This window comes from Haematobia irritans, chromosome 4 (assembly GCF_050003625.1).
Source record: "Haematobia irritans isolate KBUSLIRL chromosome 4, ASM5000362v1, whole genome shotgun sequence".
In the NCBI taxonomy this organism is placed as follows: Eukaryota; Metazoa; Arthropoda; class Insecta; order Diptera; family Muscidae; genus Haematobia; species Haematobia irritans.
This window is the reverse complement of record NC_134400.1, coordinates 141922354-141948183: the sequence shown is the minus strand read 5'-3', so window position 1 is coordinate 141948183 and position 25830 is coordinate 141922354. Positions and strand designations below refer to the sequence as shown.

The following is a 25830-nucleotide window of genomic DNA, read 5'->3' as shown; positions in this document are numbered from 1 at the left end:
AAATTTTGTCAAAATTTTATTTCTATAGAAAATTTTGTCCAAATTTTATTTTTATAGAAAATTTTGTCAAAATTTTATTTTTATAGAAAATTTTGTCAACAATTTATTTCTATAGAAAATTTTGTCAAAATTTTATTTTTATAGAAAATTTTGTCAATATTTTAGTTGTATAGAAAATTTTGTCAAAATTTTAGTTGTATAGAAAATTTTGTCAAAATTTTATTTTTATAGAAAATTTTGTCAAAATTTTATTTCAATAGAAAATTTTTTCCAAATTTTATTTTTATAGAAAATTTTTTCCAAATTTTATTTCTATCGAAAATTTTGTCAAAATTTTATTTTTATAAAAAAATTTTTTATTTGTATAGAAAATTTTGTCAAAATTTTATTTTTATATAAAATTTTGTCAAAATTTTATTTTTATAGAAAATTTTGTCAAAATTTTATTTTTATAGAAAATTTTGTCAAAATTTTATTTCTATAGACAATTTTGTCAAAATTTTATTTCGATAGAAAATTTTGTCAAAATTCTATTTTTATAGAAAATTGTTATCAAAATTTTATTTTTATAGAAAATTTTTTCAAAATTTTATTTCTATAGAAAATTTTGTCAAAATTTGTTTTTTCTATAGAAAATTTCGTCAAAATTTTATTTCTGTAGAAAATTTTGTCAAAATTTTATTTCTATAGAAAATTTCTTAAAAATTTTATTTTTACATAAAATGTTGTCAAAATTGTATTTTTATAGAAAGTTTGGTTAACGATTTATTTTTGTTTATCTACTGAAAATTTAAGAGAGAAGTTCACCACTGTGGTATCACAATGGACTGAATAGTCTAAGTGAGCCTGATACATCGGGCTGCCACATAACCTAACCTAACCTAACCTACTGAAAATTTATGAAGTACCATGAATTCTACCAATCTACCAAACAGTAGAGTTCTACCGACTGTGGCATGCGTCATAACTACTACGGTAGGCCAAAATTAAAATTGTGGAGTTGACAAACAAAATTTTATTTTCTTTAAAATTCAGTCTAAAGGAGCTCTTGACAATAATCTTCCAATGGAATTTTTTGTTGAAATTTAGTGAAAAGTATTTTTTTTTTGCTCAAAAAAACCTTTTTTTATACTATCTTAAAATTTTTATTTTTCATGCCTGTTCTATAGTGGTGGGTATAATAAATATATGCATACCTTCGGTTTATTAATAATATTCAGTGCATATTTTTTGGCGCTACATTTAATTTGAGCAGAATATGTAACCAACTAAACTGTACTACAATTGTGCTATACAAATTTTGTGTATAACACAATTAATTGAGTGGACCAAACGATATTCATTTTAATATTTACAACTTTTCTTTATAAAAAAATATTACATATTTTATATTAAGAAAAAAAAAGATATTTTGTGTAAATTAAAAAAAAATATGACTAACAAAATACACTCAAAAAATGCTAGCCCACCAGGAACGAAAATTTACTTTGACTTTAGAAATCTGTAATGAAACTGTATTGCAAACGGCGACGAAAATCACTAAAACAGATAAGTATTTTTTGTCAATTTCAAGAAAATTTGTTAGACATAATTATTTTTTGTTACTTGTTAATTTTTTTTTTAGTTTGAAGGAAAAACTTGGAGTTCGAAATTACAAAAATGGGAAAATTTTAAAATTTTAAGAAATTCTGAACTTTTTTGTGGAAAATACAACGAGGGACTTCACCTTGTTAATGATTTATTTTCTATGCGATAAAAGTTTATTTCTGGATCACTAGTTGGTGATCCAAACAATTTTTTCGCCGCTCTATTTTTGCTAGGGATCGGTTATGTAATGGCGTTTGGGCCAATCCCGTTCAAATTTCTAATCTCTAGTTGTGGAAGAAGCTTTGATGTTTTGCCTACTTCAATGGCATTATAGCATGTGCATGAATTAAATTATGACACTATTATTCGATTACCACAGTGATCAACGAAAGACATTTGATATATGTATTTATTGATTTATCGTTTACAAATATGTCAAAATTTCATAGATGAAAAAAAAAAAAAACAAAGAACAATGAAGGACGTTATGATGACAGATAAAGAACCATGTGCAAAGCCATGTTGACATCAAGCCAAATGTCACAAAGGAAATGGAAATCTCTCCATTTGGCGTAAACAAATAACATTGGGGTAATGACATGAAAATTGGAAAAAACGAATATGACGGCATATCAACAAACAACATCAACTGCCATTTTTTTTTTCAAAAAATCAATCAATTAGCCAAATGAGAACGAATAGGAAAACTAAACACATAGCCACTTAAAATGGAATATTATTTTGTCAGGGAGGGAAATGGAAATACCACAGCATTGATTGTACGAATGCTCCTACCTCCATAGTGTGTAGATAGCAACCCCAACGTAGCTCATGTCGGGTTGGCTTTAGAATCTTCGGCATTGAACTCTGCGACAAATAATAAAGTGGAACAACTAAATTACTTTCAATGCTTATAATTGCCTTAATTATACGGAATTCGTTTTACTACATACATTCATATGTATATCGAGACCTTAATTTTAAAAATATAACTCCATGGTGGCCGATATATAATGCAATCATTTTTATACCCTGCTCCACACTGTGGAACAGGGTATTATAAGTTAGTGCATATGTTTGTAACACCCAGAAGGAGACGAGATAGACACATGGTGTCTTTGGAAATAATGCTCAGGGTGGGTCCCTGAGTCGATATAACCATGTCCGTCTGTCCGTCTGTCCGTCCGTCCGTCCGTCCGTCTGTCTGTGAACACATTTTTGTGATCAAAGTCTAGGTCGCAATTTAAGTCCAATCGCCTCCAAATTTGGCACAAGTTCCTGTTTTGGGTCAGAATAGAACCCTTTTGATTTTGGAAGAAATCGGTTCAGATTAAGATATAGCTCCCATATATATCTTTCGCCCGATATGCACTTATATGGACCCAGCAGCCAGAGTTTTATACCGATTTGCTTGAAATTTTGTACAAATATAACACCTAGTCGTATAGTCAAGTGTGCAAAATTTGATTGAAATCGGTTCAGATTTATATATAGCTCCCATATATATCTTTCGCCCGATATTGACTTATATGGCCCCAGAAGCCAGATTTTTGGCCGAATTTGGTTGACTTTAGATATAGCTCCCATATATAGATTTCGCCCGATTTACACTCATATGACCACAGAGGTCAATTTTTAACTCCGATTTAGTTGAAATTTTGCACAGGGAGTAGAATTAGCATTGTAGCTATGCGTGCCAAATTTGGTTGAAATGGGTTCTGATTTAGATATAGCTCCCATATATAGCTTTCAGCCGATTTACACTCATATGACCACAGAGGCCAATTTTGTGCTCCGTTTTAGTTGAATTTTTGCACAGGGAGTAGAATTAGCATTGTAGCTATGCGTACCAAATTTGGTTGAAATCGGTTCAGATTTAGATATATCTCCCATTTATAGCTTTCGCCCGATTTACACTCATATGACCACAGAGGCCAATTTTTAACTCCGATTTAGTTGAAATTTTGCATAGGAAGTAGAATTAGCATTGTAGCTATCCGTGCCAAATTTGGTTGAAATCGGTTCAGATTTAGATATAACTCTCATATATATGTTTTTCCGATTTCGACAAAAATGGTCAAAATACCAACATTTTCCTTGTAAAATCGGCACTGCTGAGTCGAAAAGTTGTAAAAATGACTCTAATTTTCCTAAACTTCTAATACATATATATCGAGCGATAAATCATAAATAAACTTTTGCGAAGATTCCTTAAAATTTCTTCAGATTTAAATGGTTCCCATATTTTTTACTAACATTGTGTTCCACCCTTGTGCATTAGCCGACTTAAATTTTGAGTCTATAGATTTTGTAGAAGTCTATCAAATTCTGTCCAGATCGAGTGATATTTAAATGTATGTATTTGGGACAAACCTTTATATATAGCCCCAACACATTTGACGGATGTGATATGGTATCGAAAATTTAGATCTACAAAGTGGTGCAGGGTATAATATAGTCGGCCCCGCCCGACTTTAGACTTTCCTTACTTGTTTAATTTGTTGTTTAATAGCACAAATGTCGGAAATAACATCAAACTTTAAAATCAGTTTAAAGGGTGATACGGTCAAAATTTGGTCAAGGGAAAACGCGTGTAAATCGGTGAAATCGTTTATTTAAAAAATCAAATTAAATTTCTTTTTCAAGTTCAATTAGTATAAAATTCAGGAAAAATATTCATTTAGGCTTTCGCTTATCCAAATCCGAATTGTCGGGCCTCACGCTTGACACCTGCCATCAGATTTTGTACAGCCACCTTGTCCACCTTCTTCGCCGCAGAAAGCCAGTTTGCCTTGAACTGCTGCTCGTCCTTAGCAGTTTTTTGGTCTTCTTTAGGTTCCGCTTGACAATAGCCCAGTATTTCTCAATTGGGCGGAGCTCTGGCGTGTTGGGAGGGTTCTTGTCCTTGGGAACCACCTGCACGTTGTTGGCGGCGTACCACTCCATGGCCTTTTTACCGTAATGGCAAGATGCCAAATCCGGCCAAAACAGTACGGAACAACCGTGTTTCTTCAGGAAAGGCAGCAGACGTTTATTCAAACACTCTTTAACGTAAATTTCTTGGTTGACAGTCCCCGAAGCTATGAAAATGCTGCTTTTCAAGCCACAGGTACAGATGGCTTGCCAAACCAGATATTTCTTTGCGAACTTTGACAGTTTTATGTGCTTGAAAATATCAACTACCTTTCCCCTTCCTTTTGCCGTATAAAACTCCTGTGCCGGAAGCTGCTTGTAGTCGGCTTTGACGTAGGTTTCGTCGTCCATTACCACGCAGTCAAACTTCGTCAGCATCGTCGTGTACAGCCTCCGGGATCGCGCTTTGGCCGTCGTATTTTGTTTATCATCGCGATTTGGAGTCACTACCTTCTTGTAAGTCGATAGTCCGGCTCGATGCACGGTTGTAGACGATACACCCAGCTTATTTGCGGTATCTCGGAGAGAGAGGTTAGGGTTTCGCTTGAAACTACCGGCAACTCTCTTTGTCGTCTCAGCGGCTTCCGGTTTTCGATTTCCCCCCGATCCAGACTTCCTGGCTGTCGACAAACGTTCCCCAAACACTTTAATTACATTTGTAACGGTTGATTTGGCAACTTTTAGCGATTTTTCCAGTGTGCGAGTAGCTCGGATTTTCGCGATGCGCGAGCAAAATTTTGATACGCTGCTCTTCTTGCTTGGACGGCATTTTGACAACTGAAGAGTGAATTCCAAAATCAAAATAGGAGCAACATTCTACACACACACACACCTTCAAAATGAGGGGTGTTCAGGTTTTTTAAATGCAAAATTTAAAGAATGACCAAATTTTGACCGTATCACCCTTTAGATATTTGAATGAGCTACCTGTGCCACAAATTATGGCCCACAAAGCCATAAAGCGCTGCTCGAAATATGATCTTGAGATGATCGACACTTTGGAATTTATTAGTTCCAACCTTTGGTTAGATGGTACAGCATTGTACCCTCCACCATAGTTTGCGTAGAAACTTCTACTAAAGACTGTCATCCAAAATCGAATTACTTGTGTTGCGGTAACACTTGGCAATGGCAAGGTATCTTAAAACTTTTTAACACCGTCTTCTAAATTGTGAGTTAGTCCATACGGGGTATATATTAAACAAAATAAGTAAGGAAAGTCTAAAGTCGGGCGGGCCGACTATATTATACCCTGCACCACTTTGTAGATCTAAATTTTCGATACCATATCACATCCGTCAAATGTGTTGGGGGCTATATATATAAAGGTTTGTCCCAAATACATACATTTAAATATCACTCGATCTGGACAGAATTTGATAGACTTCTACAAAATCTATAGACTCCAAATTTAAGTCGGCTAATGCACTAGGGTGGAACACAATGTTATGTATTAGAAGTTTAGGAAAAATTAGAGTACTTTTTACAACTTTTCGACTAAGCAGTGGCGATTTTACAGAGAAAATGTTGGTATTTTGACTATTTTTGTCGAAATCAGAAAAACCAATATATATGGCAGCTATATCTAAATCTGAACCGATTTCAAACCAAATTTAGCACGCATAGCTACAATGCTAATTCTACTCTCTGTGCAAAATTTCAACTAAATCGGAGTTAAAAATTGGTCTCTGTGGTCATATGAGTGTAAATCGGGCGAAATCTATATATGGGAGCTATATCTAAATCTGAACCGATTTCAACCAAATTTAGCACCCATACACGCATAAAAATAATTCTTTCCTCCCAAACGAAATTTTAGACAAACAAAGTTCGTTTCTCATATGCTTTTCGTTGAAAGGAAGCGTATTTGGAAGAATAGTATAAACTTTTTGTGATAAACATTTATTCTTTTCCAGGATGTTACAACAATTTCATAAAGACTAACTAAAAAAAAAAAAACATTGTTTTCTTGCTAGTTGCATTTTCCCTCACATCTTTTTCACATCAACGAGTTTTTTTAGTTCTTAACACCTTTTCCTGTAATACCAACAATGTAGACGAAATTATACGAATTTATAAATTTTTAAAATTGTTTTACCTTTCGCCTGGACGGAGAATCGAAACGCGGACCATGCACTTTGTAAGCCAACACACTAACCACTGAGCTATGTAACTGTTATGGTCATCAATAGCTAAATATCCATATAAGTTATATTTATATAGCATAGCTTACGGCGCCCACGAACCGAATAAACAAAGTTTATTTAACAGAAACAAACATTTAGTTTGGCACCGTGGAGCAGTGGTTGCTACGTCCGACTCTCATGCCAAGGGTCGTGGGTTCGATCCCTGCTTCCGCCAAAGTTTTTTTTTACATACATTCCACATATGTTCGGAAGATTCCGAAAAAATTTTCAACATTACATTGTACTATATTATATTTTGAACTGTAAAATGTGTCTTATTAAAGACCTAAAGTCAGAAAAGAACAGTGTTTGATATAAACGAAATGGACTCTGTTGTAGTTTCAAAAATAACTTTTTTTATTGAAAAAATAAAAATTTTGTAAACGAATTTTTTTGGTGATAAAAGTTTAAAATTTTCGAAGCAATTCAAAAAACTCTAACAAAAGAAAAACGTTTTCGGTACACGTTTTCCAAACGTTTTTTTTTCTTTTCGTGTAGCTACAATGCTAATTCTACTCCCTGTGCAAAATTTCAACTAAATCGGAGTTAAAAATTGGCCTCTGTGGTCAATGAGTGTAAATCGGGGGAAACCTATATATGGGAGCTATATCTAAATCTGAACCGATTTCAAAAAAATTTGGCACACTTGACTACACTACTACTTGTACTCCTAGTGCAAAATTTCAACCAAATTGGGGTAAAACTCTGACTTCTGCGGCCATATAAGTCCATATGGGGCGAAATATATATGGGAGCTATATCTAAATCTGAACCGATTTCAACCAAATTTGGCACGCATAGCTACAATGCTAATTCTACTCCCTGTGCAAAATTTCAATTAAATCGGAGTAAAAGATTGGCCACTGTGGTCATATGAGTGTAAATCGGGCGAACGATATATATGGGAGATATATCTACATCTGAACCGATTTCAAGAAAATTTGGCACACTTGACTACACTACTATTTGTACTCCTAGTGCAAAATTTCAACCAAATTGGGGTAAAATTCTGACTTCTGCGGCCATATAAGTCCATATCGGGCGAAATATATATATGGGAGCTATATCTAAATCTGAACCGATTTCAACCAAATTTAGCACGCATAGCTACAATGCTAATTCTACTCCCTGTGCAAAATTTCAACTAAATCGGAGTTAAAAATTGACCTCTGTGGTCATATGAGTGTAAATCGGGCGAAAGCTATATATGGGAAATATATTTAAATCTGAACCGATTTCAACCAAATTTAGCACGCATAGCTACAATGCTAATTCTACTCCCTGTGCAAAATGTCAACTAAATGGGAGTTAAAAATTGGTCTCTGTGGTCATATGAGTGTAAATCGGGCGAAATCTATATATGGGAGCTATATCTAAATCTGAACCGATTTCAAAAAACTTTAGCACGCATAGCTACAATGCTAATTCTACTCCCTGTGCAAAATTTCAATTAAATCGGAGTAAAAGATTGGCCACTGTGGTCATATGAGTGTAAATCGGGCGAAATCTATATATGGGAGCTATATCTAAATCTGAACCGATTTCAACCAAATTTAGCACGCATAGCTACAATGCTAATTCTACTCCCTGTGCAAAATTTCAACTAAATCGGAGTTAAAAATTGACCTCTGTGGTCATATGAGTGTAAATCGGGCGAAATCTATATATGGGAGCTATATCTAAATCTGAACCGATTTCAACCAAATTTAGCACGCATAGCTACAAAGCTAATTCTACTCCCTGTGCAAAATTTCAATTAAATCGGAGTAAAAGATTGGCCACTGTGGTCATATGAGTGTAAATCGGGCGAACGATATATATGGGATATATATCTACATCTGAACCGATTTCAAAAAAATTTGGCACACTATAGTACTAATTGTGTTCTTGTGCAAATTTTTAAGCAAATTAGGGTAAAACTCTGGCTTCTGGGGCCATATAAGTCCATATCGGGCGAAATATATATATGGGAGCTATATCTAAATCTGGACCGATTTCTTCGAAAATCAATAGGGTTCTATTCTGAGCCAAAACACATACTTGTGCCAAATTTGAAGTCGATTGGACTAAAACTGCGACCTAGACTGTGATTTCAAAAATGGCTATATCAACTCAGGAGCCCACCCTGAGCATTTTTGCCAAAGACACGATGTGTCTATCTCGTCTCCTTCTGGGTGTTGCAAACATATGCCTAACTTATAATACCCTGTTCTACAGTGTGGCGCAGGGTATAAAAAATCGATTTATTGGGTCATCCGCCGGATCGACCTGACTTGGCACCGAATGACTTCTTTTTATTCCAACTGAAGTGGTTGATGCATTCAGAATGAATGTTATGGAGATATCTCAATCAGGGTGGAAAACGTGATTCGGCAGCTTCGACGAAGTGTATATATAGATCTTTTGTGGGAAATATTTTGACAAAAAGAATCTCTAATCCGGAAATGTAAAAATGTTCATTGCATTATAGACTAGGCATCTTATAAACCAGTAACTATCAACCAGCAAATAAAATGTGGTGAAATCTCTAAGGGCGTTTTCGTTTCGCAAAAAATATGTTGCCTTGGTGTTACACTACTTTTTCCCTCATTGTATTTTCGCCCAAATGGTAGTGTCATTCCAAAGTTATTATTAATTCATAACATTTTGAGGGACACAGGAACAAAAATTTATGACAGTGTCCTTCATATGTGGCAATCAATTTCGAGAATGTTGCACCTTTTTTCCCAATCGAAATCGCCATAAGATTAAGGTATCGATATACATATTTCCCTAAAACTAATTGAAATAAATAGCAATTTTATAAATTAGCTACTTAAGGCTTATGAAGCTTTTGCTTGGAATATTCGTCGTTATAGTACTCACCTCAATTGTACGTTCAAAATACTCAAATGCCAATGATGTTGTCTTTGCCGCAGCTAAACTATCGACATTTTGGCCATTGATCTCATGCAATTGTCGCGATACACTATCCAGACTGCGATTTATATCCTGCAGATCATTTTTGAATTTATCCAATTTCTCCAAACGTTCGAGTGAGTTCATCCGTTCGCCATTGCAGCTCTCAAAGTAGATGCGTAAATTCTCCATCAATTTCAAAATACGATCGGTATCCACCTCTTTGGCTCCCGCTGGTTCTAGGGCTCTAACACGATCTATCAAGATCTCCGATTGAGTGATGAGGGAACGGAAACGTTCCATACTAACATCCCGGAATTTCTCATGTTCGGCAATGCAACGTTCAATGGCCTCATTGGAGTTCTGTTGATTGTGTTTTTGTTTATTGAAATGTTCAGTGATTTCTTGATGGATTTTCATAACGCTTTCCAAGAAATGCATGCTGCTCTCCACCAATGTCTTGTAGTCGTATTTGATGCCGTCCAGTTTAGATTTAAGTGTACGCAAATTCGAGATAACCTGCTCGATTTTCTGCATTGCCTCGGGATCTTTTGTTTGTATATTGAGGGTTGTATGGACCCGCTCTTGTATTTCATTTTGTGCCTGATCAATATCCTGTAGAACCACTTTCAGCTTCTCCCCGGTTATGGTGTGTAAATGTTTGGCATCTTCCGAAGGTGTTGTGAAAATCGGATATAGTTGAGTATCCACATTTGAAGTTTTGGCAGCGGTCTGAAAATATGAAAAGAAAATATAAATTGAAGTATTAATTTGTGGAACTCGAAAATCATTCAGTCATCGTCACTTAAAAGACCCAAACCCAAAGAAAAATTCATTTTCTCTGGACTGAAATACTAAACAAACGAAATTCTTCTTTGTTAATAAGTAACTTCCTGGAATGCAAATAAAACCGAGTTTACTAGATCATTATCATATCCAATATCAAAAATTGTAAATCTTTCGAACATACATTGAAGCGAATGATGAAACAACGCTAACAAAGATAAAGAAATAACGGAAAAGATCATATGGAAAATCCTATTCCAATAACCTCCATTTTCATGGTGTTCCGTTAGAGCAACTGATATAAAGTGTGGTTTTTAAGATTTGTTCGAAACGGCTTCCTTTGGTACGCATTTAGCCCTTCAAATGGAAGACAAATCCATCACACACTCAAAAAAAAGTTTACTTGGATCCAAAGATTTTGACCTTCCTTTAAGGATTTTGTTATTGATTCCGAGCCAATGATGTGGTTCTTTAAAATAAGGAAATTTTTTTGCGACCCATCTAGCTTTAAATCCAGGATCTATAAAATTACAATTAGGATACAGATCTCAAATATCGAATTTTCATTCTATTTTTCCTGTATATTAATAAAGCTATTCACGTACAAACAAATGCCAGTTTAAAAATCCAAATTATGACGGATACTTCGAAGTACAAAATATTTTCTTAATTCCAAAAAAAACTTTAAACCAAAGATGCTAAATCCTCTAAATAAGTTCTAGCTTATAGTTGAAGCGTTTTTATCTTAAATCTAAAGATTCAATATGTCAGTTAATTTAAGGATAATTTCCTTAAATCAAAAATGTGTTTCTTTACTTTAAGGAAAATTTGCCTTAGTATAAAGACATAACGAAGGGACGCAAATTTTCAAAATGTGTGTCCTAAATTTAATGAAAACATTTTTTGAAGCAATGGTTATAAAGTTTCTTGTTTATTTAAAATTTCATTATTTTAAAGAAATTTGTCCTTAATAGTGTGGAAATTGCGCATCCTAAAATTGAGGTTGCATAATCTTTATTATCAAGTAAATATATTTTACAGTGCACGCTGCATGCAATGGATCTGCGGTATATTGGTACATTTCCGGCGAATTGCCCTACTTTGATAATCGAATCTTTTTTTTTTTGCCAATATACTCTCCAAAATGCTCCATTTTCTAAAAAAAAAAAAAAAAAACAATTTTGACAAAATTTTCTAAATAAATCAAATTTTCACAAATTTTCTATACAAATAAAATTTTTACAAAAATTTTCTATAGAAATAAAATTTTGACCAAATGTTATATAGAACCAAAGTTTTGAAAAAAAGTCTGTAGAAATAAAATTTTGAAAAACTTTTCTATGCAAATACAATTTTGACAACATTTTCTATAAATAAAATTTTTACAATCCTTTCTATAGAAATAAAATTTTGACAAATTTTTCTATATAGAAATAAAATTTTAGCAAAATTTTCTATAGAAATACAATTTTGATAAAATCTTCTATAGAAATTAAAATTTAGCAAAATATTTTAAATAAAATTTGGACAACATTTTCTATAGAAATAAAATTTTGACAAAATTTTCTGTAGAAATACAATTTTGACAAAATTTTCTAGAGAAATAAAATATTGAAATACAATTTTGACAAATATTTGGTAGAAATAAAATTTTGACTAAATTTTCTATAGAAATAAAATTTTGACAAAATTTTCTATAGAAATAAAATTTAGACAAAATTTTCTATAGAAATAAAATTTTAGCAAAATTTTCTATAGAAAAAAATTTTTGATAAAATCTTCTATAGAAATAAAATTTTAGCAAAATATTTTAAATAAAATTTGGACAAAATTTTCTGTAGAAATACAATTTTGACAAAATTTTCTAGAGAAATAAAATATTGAAATAACATTTTGACAAAATTTTTACAAAAATTTTCTATAGAAATAAAATTTTGACAACCCTTTCCAAAGAAATACAACTTTGATAAAAATTTCTATAGAAATAAAATTTTTATAAAATTTTCTATAGAAACAAAGTTTCGAAAAAAATTCTTTAGAAATAACATTTTTACAAAAATGTTCTATAAAAATAAAATTTTGACAACCCTTTCCAAAGAAATAAAATTTTGACAAACATACAGGACTAAAGTTTTGAAAAAAAGTCTATAGAAATAAAATTTTCTAAAGAAATAAAATTTTGACAAAATTTTCTAAACAAATAAAATTTTTACAACATTTTCTATAAATAAAATTTTGACAAGCCTTTGTATAGAAATAAGATTTTGACAACCCTTTGTAAAGAAATAAAATTTTGACAAATTTTCTATAGAAATAAAATTTTACAAAATTTTCTATAGAAATAAAATTTCGACAAAATCCTGTATAGAATAAAAATTTTAGCAAAATATTCTAAATAAAATTTGGACAAAATTATCTATAGAAATAAAATTTTTGACAAAAAATTTTTGAAAATTTTGACAAAATTTTCTAGAGAAATAAAATATAGAAATAAAATTTTGACAAAATTTGCTATAGAAATAAATTTTTCACAAAATTTTCTATAGAAATCAAATTTTGACAAAATTTCCTAGAAATAAAAGAAATGCAATTTTGACAAAATTTTCTATAGAAATAAAATTTTAACAAAATTTTCTATAGAAATAAAATGTTAACAAAATTTTCTATAGAAATAAAATTTTAACAAAATTTTCTATAGAAATAAAATTTTGACAAATTTTCTATAGAAATAAAATTTTACAAAATTTTCTGTAGAAATAAAATTTTGACAAAATTTTCTATAGAAATAAAATGTTGACAAAATTTTCTATAGAAATAAAATTTTGACAAAATTTTCTATATAAATAAAATTTTGACAAAATTTTCTATAGAAATAATATTTTGACAAAATTTGCAATAGATATAATATTTTGACAAAATTTTCTATAGCAATAAAGTTTTGATAAAAATTTCGATAGAAATAAAATTTTGACAACCCTTTCCAAAGAAATAAAACTTTGATAAGAATTTCTATAGAAATAAAATTTTGATAAAATTTCCATAGAAACAAAAGTTCGAAAAAAAAATTCTTTAGAAATAAAATTTTGACAAATTTTTCAATACGAATAAAATTTTTACAAAATTTTCTATACAAATAAAATTTTTACAAACATTTTCTATAGAAATACAATTTTGACAACCCTTTCCAAAAGAAATAAAAATTTGAAAAAAATTTTCTATAGAAATAAAATTTTGACAAAATCTATATATATATAAAATTCAATCTATGTTTTTTTTATTTGTTTGTTTGTTTGTATGTTCCGAGTTGGCTCCGAAACGGCTGAACCGATTTACTTGAAACTTTCAGAGATCGTAGGGGGCGTCCATGTGGTGAAAATAGGGTACCTCATTTTTTGACACCTGGTCGCGGAGGGGGACCTGCCCTTTGTCGGACTTTTTGAAAATTAGACCAAAGTTGACCAATTTGCTTGAAATTGTCATTGAAGTTTGGGGTTGGCATCTAGACAAAGTTCCGCTACTTTATATTTCGATATTTGGTGGCGGAGGGGGACTTCCCCTTTGTTCGACTTTTTTTAAAGTGCAGTGAAAAACCTAAAATTCTCTAAATTATCTCAGATTTACAGAGAACATGCGGTGAGGTTATGGAATTAATATGGGGTACCTGATGATTTCATATGTGGATGGGGAGGGGGTCCTCCCCTTGCCCTACTTTTTGAAACTTGGAACAAAATTAAGCGATTTGCTTGAAATTTTCATTGAATGTTGGGGTTGGCATCTACATTATTTTTCGATATTTGGTCGGGGAGGGAGACCACCCCTTTGCCCGACTTTTTTTAAGGTACAGTGAAAACAAAACTAAACTCCCCCGACTGAAATTTTACGGAAAAAATGGGTGAGATTATGAAATTTATATCAGGTTCCTGATTTTTTAATAAAAATAAAAGGGCATAGGGAGACATCCGCTTCTCTTTAGTACATACTTGAAATTTACAGAGGACTGGGGAGAGGTTACGATATTAATAGTTGATACCTGATTTTGCGATATTTGGACGGAAGAGAGGCCTTTAGGCTTATAATATGCTTGACATTTTCTGAGATACGCTACAACACTTTTCGATATTTGGTCGGGGAGGAGGTCCTCCTCTAAAACTGCAAAAAAATGTTTAAGTTTTCTTGAAATTTACAAATGCAATGGGGGAAGGTTATGAACGAAGAGGTTCACCACTGTGGTATCACAATGGAGAAGTTCACCACTGTGGTATCACAATGGACTGAATAGTCTAAGTGAGCCTGATACATCGGGCTGCCACATAACCTAACCTAACCTAACCTATGAACGAAGAGGTAACCTTCCTTGCCCCACACTTGAAGGAAAGTTTCAAGAATTTTCAGGGAAGGTTAGGGGTTCTATTCACTACGGTGTTTGTCGATATTATATCGGGGAAAGTGACGTCCCTTTAAAAAATAGAGCAAAATTTAAACATCTCCGATCTACTTGAAATTTACAGGGAACGTGGGAGTAGGTGATTCAATTTATACATGATTTTTAAATTAGTATATGATTTTTCGATATCTGGTTGGGGAAGGGGAAAATTTAAATAAACTTTGTCGATTTACTTCGAGAGAATTTATAGGGACCATTGAGTAGTTGTGAAATTAATATAGAGTACGTGATAGTCCGATATCAGGTCGGAGTGGAGCAAAGGTGGGCAGAGGGTTCCCTTTTGTTCGTTTTTTTTTTTTTTTTTCTTAAATTGAAAGTAGAGGGTTGTCCATAAATGGGAACTCGGTACATAATTTTATGTATTTTGCACAGGCTTCTGCCAGACTTCTTTTTAGTAAAGAACTTAAATTTACATGAAATTGGCAGCCAACGTAGAGGGTGCATAATTTTCCAACATTTTAGCAAATGTTAAAGTGGTAAAATTTTTTACTACTTTTGCTTTTCCCGATTTATTGGATGGGAAACAGTAATTCTTTGTATGTTACTATAATATAGTGCTTAACTTTCAGATATGTTGAGGAGAAGGATACCTTTCCTTGACAAGCCACTTTTCGATTTTTTTTTAGCACGAAGGATATGGTTTTCTAAAATGTTTCTACAAATACGCTTCGCAAGGCGCAGCGAAGCGGGCCGGGTTACGCTAGTGTTTTATAGAACTAAAGTTTTGAAAAAAAGTCTATAGAAATAAATTTTTCACAAAATTTTCTATACAAATAAAATGTTGACAACATTTTCTATTAATAAAATTTTGACAATCCTTTCTATAGAAATAAAATTTTGACAACCCTTTCTAACGAAATAAAATTTTGACAAAATTTTCTATAGCATTGTTAAGTTAGGTTAGGCTATCTGGCAGCCCGATGTATCAGGCTCACTTAGACTATTCAGTCCATTGTGATACCACATTGGTGAACTTCTCTCTTATCTCTGAGTGCTGCCCGATTCCATGTTAAGTTCAATGACATGGGACCTCCTTTTTATAGCCGAGTCCGAACGGCGTTCCACTTAGAGAAGCTTTGAAACCCTCAGCAATGTCACCAGCATTACTGAGGTGGGATAATCCACCGCTGAAAAACTTTTTGGTATTCGGTCGTAGCAGGAATCGAACCCACGACCTTGTGTATGCAAGGCGGGCATGATAACCATTGCACCATGGTGGATCCCTTCTATAGCAATAACACTTTGATAAAAATGTCTATAGAAATATAATTTTGATAAAATTTTCTGTAGAAACAAAATTTCGGAAAAAAAATTCTCTAGAAATAAAACTTTGCCAAAATTTTCTACAGAAATAAAATTTTGACAATATTTGCTATAGAAATAAAATTTTTAAAACATTTTCTATAAATAATATTTTGACAATCCTTTCTATAGAAATAAAATGTTGACAAAATTTTCTATAGAAATAAAATGTTGACAAAATTTTCTACAGAAATAAAATTTTGACAAAATTTTCTATAGAAATAAAATGTTGACAAAATTTTCTATAGAAATGAAATTTTGACAACCCCTTATAAAGAAATAAAATGTTGACTAAATTTTCTATACAAATAAAATTTTACAAAATTTTCTATAGAAATAAGATTTTGACAAAATTTTCAATAGAAATAAAATTTCAGCAAAATTTTCTATAGAAATACAATTTTGATAAAAACCTCTATAGAAATAAAATTTTAGCAATATATTCTAAATAAAATTTGGACAAAATTTTCAATAGAAATAAAATTTTTGACAAAAAATTTTTGACAATTTTGACAAAATTTTCTAGAGAAATCAAATATTGAAATAAAATTTTGACAAATTTTTTTAGAAATAAAATTTTAATAAAATTTTCTATAGAATTTTTTATCAAAGTTTCATTGCTACAGAAGATTTTGTATAGAAATAAACTTTTGACAAAATTTTCTATAGCAATAAAACTTTGATAAAAATTTCTATAGAAATATAATTTTGATAAAATTTTCTATAGAAATAAAATTTTGACAAAATTTTCTATAGAAATAAAATTTTGACAAAATTTTCTATAGAAATATAATTTTATATTACATGTTAGCCTGATACCGAAACAGGCAATTGACGTCCAAATGCATTATATTTCTAATTATACAATTATTATTCGAGCTTTATGGACAGATATAGATTAAGGAACATGGTTAATAGAGCCATTGAAAAGAAAACGCCAGATACAAATCTATACACGCCTGGACTGTACATGTTTCGGTTCGGGCGAATGAACCTTTCCACAGCCTTTAGTATAGATCTGGCTGGGAGAGATAACTCAATTTTGGGCCCTTTATGCTAACTCCTTATGGAGAAAACATTTGGGAAATATCCTCTTACAAATTGAATCATCTTTTCTTCCACTGTACATCATCTTTTCATATAACTTACAAGTCCCTTAATCTTATTTTTATTTCGTTTTGTTACATAGTAATGCAACAACACGAAATTTATTTTTAGAAAGCTAATTTGTTAGAATTCACCTAAGTGGTGAACAGTCGAACAATGCTTATTGTTTCTACAGTCAACTACAACATATGACAATTAACAGAAACTGGTTTCCAGGATACAAAATTGAAAGTTATCTGAAAGTTATTGAGTTATCTCTCCCAGCCAGATCTATACTAAAGGCTGTGGAAAGGTTCATTCGCCCGAACCGAAACATGTACAGTCCAGGCGTGTATAGATTTGTATCTGGCGTTTTCTTTTCAATGGCTCTATTAACCATGTTCCTTAATCTATATCTGTCCATAAAGCTCGAATAATAATTGTATAATTAGAAATATAATTTTGATAAAATTTTCTATAGAAATAAAATTTTGACAAAATTTTCTTAAGAAATAAAATTTTCACAAAATTGTCTATAGAAATAAAATTTTGACAACATTTTCTATAGAAATGAAATTTTGACAAAATTTTCAATAAAAATAAAATTTTAGCAAAATTTTCTATAAAAATAAAATTTTAGCAAAATTTTCTATAAAAATAAAATTTTAGCAAAATTTTCTATAAAAATAAAATTTTGATAAAATCCCTTATAGAAATAAAATTTAAGCAAAATATTCTAAATAAAATTTGGACAAACTTTTCTATAGAAATAATATTTGTGACAAAAAAAATTTTGACAATTTTGACAAAATTTTCTAGAGAAATCAAATATTTAAGTTTTGACAATTTTTTTTAAGAAATAAAATTTTGATAAAATTTTCTATAGAAATGTTTATGAAAGTTTTATTGCTATAGAAAATTTTCTATAGAAATAAAATTTTGACAAAATTTTCTATAGAAATAAATTTTTCACAAAATTTTCTATAGAAATAAATTTTTGACAAAATTTTCTATAGAAATAAAATTTTAACAAAATTTTCTATAGAAATAAAATTTTAACAAAATTTTCTATAGAAATAAAATTTTAACAAAATTTTCTAAAGAAATCAAATTTTGCCAAAATATTCTAAATAAAATTTGGACAAAATTTTCTATAGACATAAAATTTTTGACAATTTCGACAAAATTTTCTAGAGAAATCAAAAATTGAAATAAAATTTTGACAAATTTGTTTTAGAAATAAAATTTTGATAAAATTTTCTATAGAAATTTTTATGAAAGTTTTATTGCTGTAAAAAGTTTTGTGCAGAAATAAAATGTTGACAAAATTTTCGATAGAAATAAAATTTTGACTAAATTTTCTATAGAAATAAAATGTTGATAACATTTTGTATAGAAATAAAATTTTGATAAAATCTTCTATAGAAATAACATTTTGGCAAAATATTCTAAATAAAATTTGGACAAAATTTTCTATAGCAATAAAACTTTGATAAAAATTTCAATAGATATAAAGTTTCGAGAAAAACAATTTTTTAGAAATAAAATTTTGCTAAAATTTTCTATAGAAATAAAATTTTGACAAAATTTTCTATAGACATAAAATTTTGCCAAAATTTTCTATAGAAATAAAATTTCGACAAAATTTTCTATTGAAATAAAATTTTGACAAAATGTTCTAAAGAAATAAAATTTTGCCAAAATTTTCTATAGAAATAAAATTTTTACAAAATTTTCTATAGACATAAAATTTTGCCAAAATATTCTATAGAAATAAAATTTTGCCAAAATTTTCTATAGAAATAAAATTTTCAATAGACACAAAGTTTGGTAGATTATTTATGGCTCGAGTGGCATGTTCATGGTCTGCGGCTGAGATGTGTGTTTGTCTTTGGGGTTATTTCCCGATAATATTCCGCATTTATTTCTACCCCACTGTCGACGAATACGAGCTAGGACCGACCATCGGCCATTACGGCGGTTTACACCATTACCATCGCCGGAGCTTGAGTTCTGGTGACCTATCGAATGGAAATGTTCAGCTGACTGGTTTGGCAAGTAAATCCGATTATTTGGTTTGTTATGGGCTCTCCTCGGAGAAAACCAATTTCTGTAACTGGCCACTTTCGTGCAATCGAAGCAATTTCATGACTCATTCCAGTCTAAACTTTTTTGTGCATCGGTGCATCTGAATCTTTTTGAACTCTTAAATGGTGCGGTCTTTTCAGGGAATTTAGGCAACATGGTGCTAACACCATAAAATGTTATACCATTTGTATACAATATTATTTTCCCAAACGATATCACCATTAGTTCAATTTTCCAACGAAGTTAATTTTTCATACAAATACGGTCATTTTTTCCAGTATAGGATCTCAATAAATCTCAATAAGTTTTGAATTCTATTGGCAAATTACCAGCATTGGCTACGTTAGTATTAACAATATGAACAACAAATTAAAAAATTATTTTTACTTTATATTTTGTTGTTTTTTGGGACACCCTTATATATAAAATAAAATGAAATACTACATTTTGGCAACTATTCAAGTGCTGCTGTTTTTTTTTTTTTTGTAAAAATTAAGTGATTATTCCTTAAGCAATTGATCGATAGTTTCTCTGCTTGGCTAATATTTTGACAGAATATTTGAGTAATATTTATATGCGCCACGTTACAATTCTATCCGCTGCCAGCCAAAAAAAAAAAGACAGTTGCTGCTAATTCATTTAGATTAATTTTCTTCTTTTGGCTGCAATCAGTTGCCTGTGATGATGTCAAATCGATAATGGATATTTTCCCATAAACCAAATAGAATAAATTTTAAAAATTCGTTGCGTGTTTCTCATGCACAATGACACAGGTCTACAAAATTTGATCAAAATATTTTATTTGAAAAATTAATGTTGGTTTTTTTTTAAAGGCAGATTGTAACCGATTCTGTTTTAATCTTTATGATTACAGATCTCCTTCTTATTTTATAAATAAAGTTTTGAGAAATCCAGGGAAGCTTCATGCGATTGTTTCCGCTTCCGATGAACTCACTATGGATTTTTAAAGTGAAATATGGCGAAACGAGGTCCGATATCGGCAGTCATCAACATATCCACTTGTATAAACGAACATCAAATTATAAATGTCATCTATAGTTCAGCAACGTTGAAGAAGTTGAACAAGTAAAAATATAACAAATATTTGTAGTTTGATTTTGTTTATTTGTATACCATCCACCATAGTATGCGAACTTTGTTATTCCGTTTCTAAGACATATTGGTCTCTGATCCCATGAAGTGTATGTATTCTTGGTCGTTCTGAAATTTTGAATTAATCTATGGACTTGAAAATTGGCACAAATAGTTATTATTGATCGAATGGTGTTGACAACGCGCGATATCGGACCACTTTTTAATGGTATAAAGGGTGATACGGTCAAAATTTGGTCAATATAAACTTGACGTATTTCTTTCAATTTTGCATTTAAAAAACCTGAACACCCCTAATTTTGAAGGTGTGTGTGTGTGTGTAGAATGTTGCTCCTATTTTGATTTTGGAATTCACTCTTCAGTTGTCAAAATGCCGTCCAAGCAAGAAGAGCAGCGTATCAAAATTTTGTTCGCGCATCGCGAAAATCCGAGCTACTCGCACGCAAAGCTGGCAAAATCGCTAAAAGTTGCCAAATCAACAGTTACAAATGTAATTAAAGTGTTGGGGGAAAGTTTGTCGACAGCCAGGAAGTCTGGATCGGGGGGAAATCGAAAACCGGAAGCCGCTGAGCCGACAAAGAGAGTTGCCGTTAGTTTCAAGGGAAACCCTAACCTCTCTCTTCGAGATGCCGCAAATAAGCTGGGTGTATCGTCTACAACCGTGCATCGAGCCAAAAAAAAAACGAGCCGGACTATCGACTTACAAGAAGGTAGTGACTCCAAATCGCAATGATAAACAAAATACGACGGCCAAAGCGCGATCCCGGAGGCTGTACACAACGATGCTGACGAAGTTTGACTGCGTGGTAATGGACGACGAAACCTACGTCAAAGCCGACTACAAGCAGCTTCCGGGTCAGGAGTTTTATACGGCAAAAGGAAGGGGAAAGGTAGCAGATATTTTCAAGCACATAAAACTGTCAAAGTTCGCAAAGAAATATCTGGTTTGGCAAGCCATCTGTACCTGTGGCGTGAAAAGCAGCATTTTCATAGCTTCCGGGACTGTCAACCAAGAAATTTACGTGAAAGAGTGTTTGAATAAACGTCTGCTGCTTTTCCTGAAGAAACACGGTTGTTCCGTACAGTTTTGGCCGGATTTGGCATCTTGCCATTACGGTAAAAAGGCCATGGAGTGGTACGCCGCCAACAACGTGCAGGTGGTTCCCAAGGACAAGAACCCTCCCAACACGCCAGAGCTCCGCCCAATTGAGAAATACTGGGCTATTGTCAAGCGGAACCTAAAGAAGGCAAAAAAAAAAACTGCTAAGGACGAGCAGCAGTTCAAGGCAAACTGGCTTTCTGCGGCGAAGAAGGTGAACAAGGTGGCTGTACAAAATCTGATGGCAGGTGTCAAGCGTGAGGCCCGGCAATTCGGATTTGGAAAAGCGAAAGCCTAACTGAATATTTTTCCTGAATAATTGAAAAAGAAATTTAATTTGATTTTTTAAATAAACGATTTCACCGATTTACACGCGTTTTCCCTTGACCAAATTTTGACCGTATCACCCTTTACATTAAGATAAATTTTTTCTGAGTTTATTTCTTTTTTAAATTTCCTACAATTAAACCAGTAAGGAAAGTCTAAAGTCGGGCGGGGCCGACTATATTATACCCTGCACCACTTTGTAGATCTAAATTTTCGATACCATATCACATCCGTCAAATGTGTTGGGGGCTATATATTGTCCCAAATACATACATTTAAACATCACTCGATCTGGAAGAATTTGATAGACTTCTACAAAATCTATAGACTCAAAATTTAAGTCGGCTAATGAACACAATGTTAGTAAAAAAATATGGGAAACGTTTAAATCTGAAGCAATTTTAAGGAAACTCCAAAAAAGTTTATTTATGATTTATCACTCGATATATATGTATTAGAAGTTTAGGAGAATTAGAGTCATTTTTACAACTTTTCGACTAAGCAGTGGCGATTTTACAAGGAAAATTTTGGTATTTTGACCATTTATGTCGAAATCAGAAAAATATATATGGGAGCTTTATCTAAATCTGAACCGATTTCAACCAAATTTGGCACGCATAGCTACAATGCTAATTCTACTCCCTGTGCAAAATTTCAACTAAATCGGAGTTAAAAATTGGCCTCTGTTGTCATATGAGTGTAAATCGGGCGAAAGCTTTATATGGGAGATATATCCAAATCTGAACCGATTTCAAACAAATTTGGCACGCATAGTTACAACGCTAATTCTACTCCCTATGCAAAATTTCAACTAAATCGGAGCAAAAAATTGGCCTCTGTGGGCAAATGAGTGTAAATCGGGCGAAAGCTATATATGGGAGCTATATCTAAATCTGAACCGATTTTGCTGATATTTTGCAAGTTTTTCGAGACTCATAAAATATTCGGATATACGGAATTTGAGGAAGATCGGTTGATATACACGCCAATTATGACCAGATCGGTGAAAAATATATATGGCAGCTATAGCTAAATCTGAACCGATTTTTTCCAAAATCAATAGGGATCGTCTTTGAGCCGAAACAGGACCCTATACCAAATTTTAGGACAATCGGACTAAAACTGCGAGCTGTACTTTGCACACAAAAATACATCAACAGACAGACAGACAGACAGACGGACAGACAGACGGACAGACAGACGGACAGACAGACGGACAGACAGACGGACATCGCTAAATCGACTCAGAATTTAATTCTAAGCCGATCCGTATACTAAAAGGTTGGTCTATAAGTACTCCTTCTTGGCGTTACATACAAATGCACAAACTTATTATACCCTGTACCACAGTAGTGGTGAAGGGTATAAAAAGCACCCTTTATACTTGTTTAATATCAATAGTTGTTTTACATACACAAGTGCTTTGTTTGAGCCATATGTCTTGGAAAACTTTGCGCAAAAAATATTTTACTTTTTTTTATTTTTTGAATTACAGCACAGAACATTTTGTGATATTCTTTAATAAATAAAAATGTAACTTGTCTCTAATTTCGTTCGTTCTGTAGAGCTTCTTAATTTTTTGAAAACAAAAAAATACAACATTTTGTAAACCAGTGTAATAAAAATGTTTTCTAATTTTCTAAAACCCACGCAAATCAGACAGAAGTAATTTTCGAATATTTTTTTTTAAATTAAAAATTTAGTTTTTTTTTCTTTAAATTGTTTGATTTATGTTTTGAAAGACAATACACTTGAAAGTTATACTATGTGAAAACATTACTTTTTGAAAATTTTAATTAATTTTTTGTTTTTTTTTTTTGTATTTATAGGAAATGGATGGTACTCACCTCTTCATTCTGACTCATGATCGTCTCCAGAATAGTTTCAACTTCACGCTTTTCCGTTATATGCGTAGTCCAATTTTCAAAACTTGTTGTTACATCGATCTGTTGCTTACTGAAACCATTCAGGATATCTTCTACAGCATTCACAGATGGTTTTGTATCAAGATATGGATCCAAAATCTATTCCAGAAAAATATACACACACCAGCGAGAAAAAAGGAAGGAAAAAACCAAAAAAAAAAAAACAAGAAATGTTTAAAAAATATGGAAAATCCGTCAATGAGTTTCTTAAGATGTTTATGGGATGCGAGTACGCAGTCGAATAAATGGCGGTTTTGCTAGAAGCGTTTGGCGTCTGGTGTTGGCAAGGCAGGCGACAGAAATAGATGGAGAGCCCAACAAAAGATTGGAGGATGAAATATACAAACAAACAAACAAAACAAAAAAATATATAAAACATAGTACGTGTATAATGCCCATTGAATATCAGCATTTGTTTTTTTGGTTCTGTTTTGAATTTTCTTTCATTTTTTTTTTCTTGTTGCTGTTGTTGTTGGTTTAAAGCATAAACATTTCCCATAAAAAAAAATCCATTACGAAGAAAGTTCAGTTTTTACTGTGCAAAATACTAGGAAAAACCAAAACTAAGGGGAAAATTCATTACAAACCAATTTACACCCTACCAAGGATGGATGGGTGTATGCATCCGTGTGAGTTTAGTTATGCGGTTTTTGTAAACAATTTTTTTATTTCACTTGTAACAAATGGAAATGTTTAATCACCTTTCAGACAAAAAAAAAAATAAGAAAATTCCTCTCTGTCATTAGTTTTTAAGGGCCTTCCCGAAATGCTTAATAAGAAGTTGTTTTGACCAAAAAATAAAAAAAAAAAAAACAATTTCGTTTGCTCTGTTTTACCAACAAATTAAAATTTTCTAAATTTTACTGAATCTAAAACTCACATACACTCAAAAACGGCCAACCCATCAACACTATATCACTGAATTAATTTTATTTTAGTTAATGGAAATTATTATGGCTTAGTTAAATTTTCCTCAATATGATAATATGTTTCAATCACTTTAATATTTTTTTGTGTGTGTGTTTAAATGAGCTAAAATCAAGCATATACAGGTTTAAGTTCGACCGGGCCGAATCAAATCTAGGGATCGCTTTAAATGGGGGCTATGTATAATTATGGAGCGATATGAATAAATTTTTCACAATATTTAGTGGCCATATGCTTACACAACAAAGAAAATTTCTACCGAATCGGATGAAATTTCCTACTCCAGGAGGCTCCAAAGCCAAATCTGGGGACCGCAATATATGGGGTCTATATATAATTATGAACCGATATAGACCAATTTTTACATGGCAGTTGGAGACCATATACACATATAACGTACACAATTTTAAACGAATCTGACGAAATTTGCTCCTCCCAAGAGCTCCGGAGGACAAATCTGGGGATCGGTTTATATGGGAGCTATATATAATTATGGATCTACATGGACTAATTTTAGCATGAATGATAAAAACAATATACTAACACCATGTACCAAATTTCAACCGGATCGGATGAAATTTGCTCCTCCAAGAGGATGCGCAAGCAAAATCTGGGGATCGGTTTATATGGGGCCCATATATAATTGTGAACCGATATGGACTAATTTCAATCAGATCTTATAAAATTTGCTCCTCAGAGCACCCGAAAGCCAAATGTAGGGGTGGGTTTATGTGGGGGCTATACGTAATTTTGACAAAATTTTCTATACATATAAAATTTTGACAAACTGTCCCATAGACATAAAACTTTCACGAAATTTTCTATAGAAACAAAATTTTGACAAAATTTTCTATTGAAATAAAATTTTTAGAAATTTTTCTGTAGAAATAAAATTTTTACAAAATTTTCTATAGAAATAACATTTTGATAAAATTTTCTAACTAAAATATATATGAGAAATAAAATTTTGACAAAATTTTCTATTGAAATAAAATTTTGACAAAATTTTCTACAGAAATAAAATTTTCACAAAATTTTCTATAGAAATAAAATTTTCAAAAAATTGTCTACAGAAATAAAATGTCGACGAAATTTTCTATAGAAATAAAATATTCACAAAATTTTCTATAGTAATAAACTTTACAAAAA

General features: G+C 31.7%; 1 protein-coding gene across 8 annotated transcripts in view; it reads right to left on the bottom strand.

Moving 5' to 3' along the window:
• zormin overlaps positions 1-25830 on the bottom strand; it is a 517259-nt gene that overhangs the window by 274320 nt on the left and 217109 nt on the right. For 6 of the 8 annotated variants that reach the window (XM_075303991.1, XM_075303993.1, XM_075303996.1 and 3 more), the window contains exons 6-8: positions 23677-23853; positions 9552-10316; positions 2383-2454 (exon numbers count right to left, since the gene is read on the bottom strand). In XM_075303991.1, the coding sequence (XP_075160106.1) occupies positions 2383-2454; positions 9552-10316; positions 23677-23853 (1014 nt within the window). The remainder of the gene's footprint in view (positions 1-2382; positions 2455-9551; positions 10317-23676; positions 23854-25830) is intronic. The other 2 variants (XM_075303992.1, XM_075303998.1) reach the window with 1 other exon arrangement.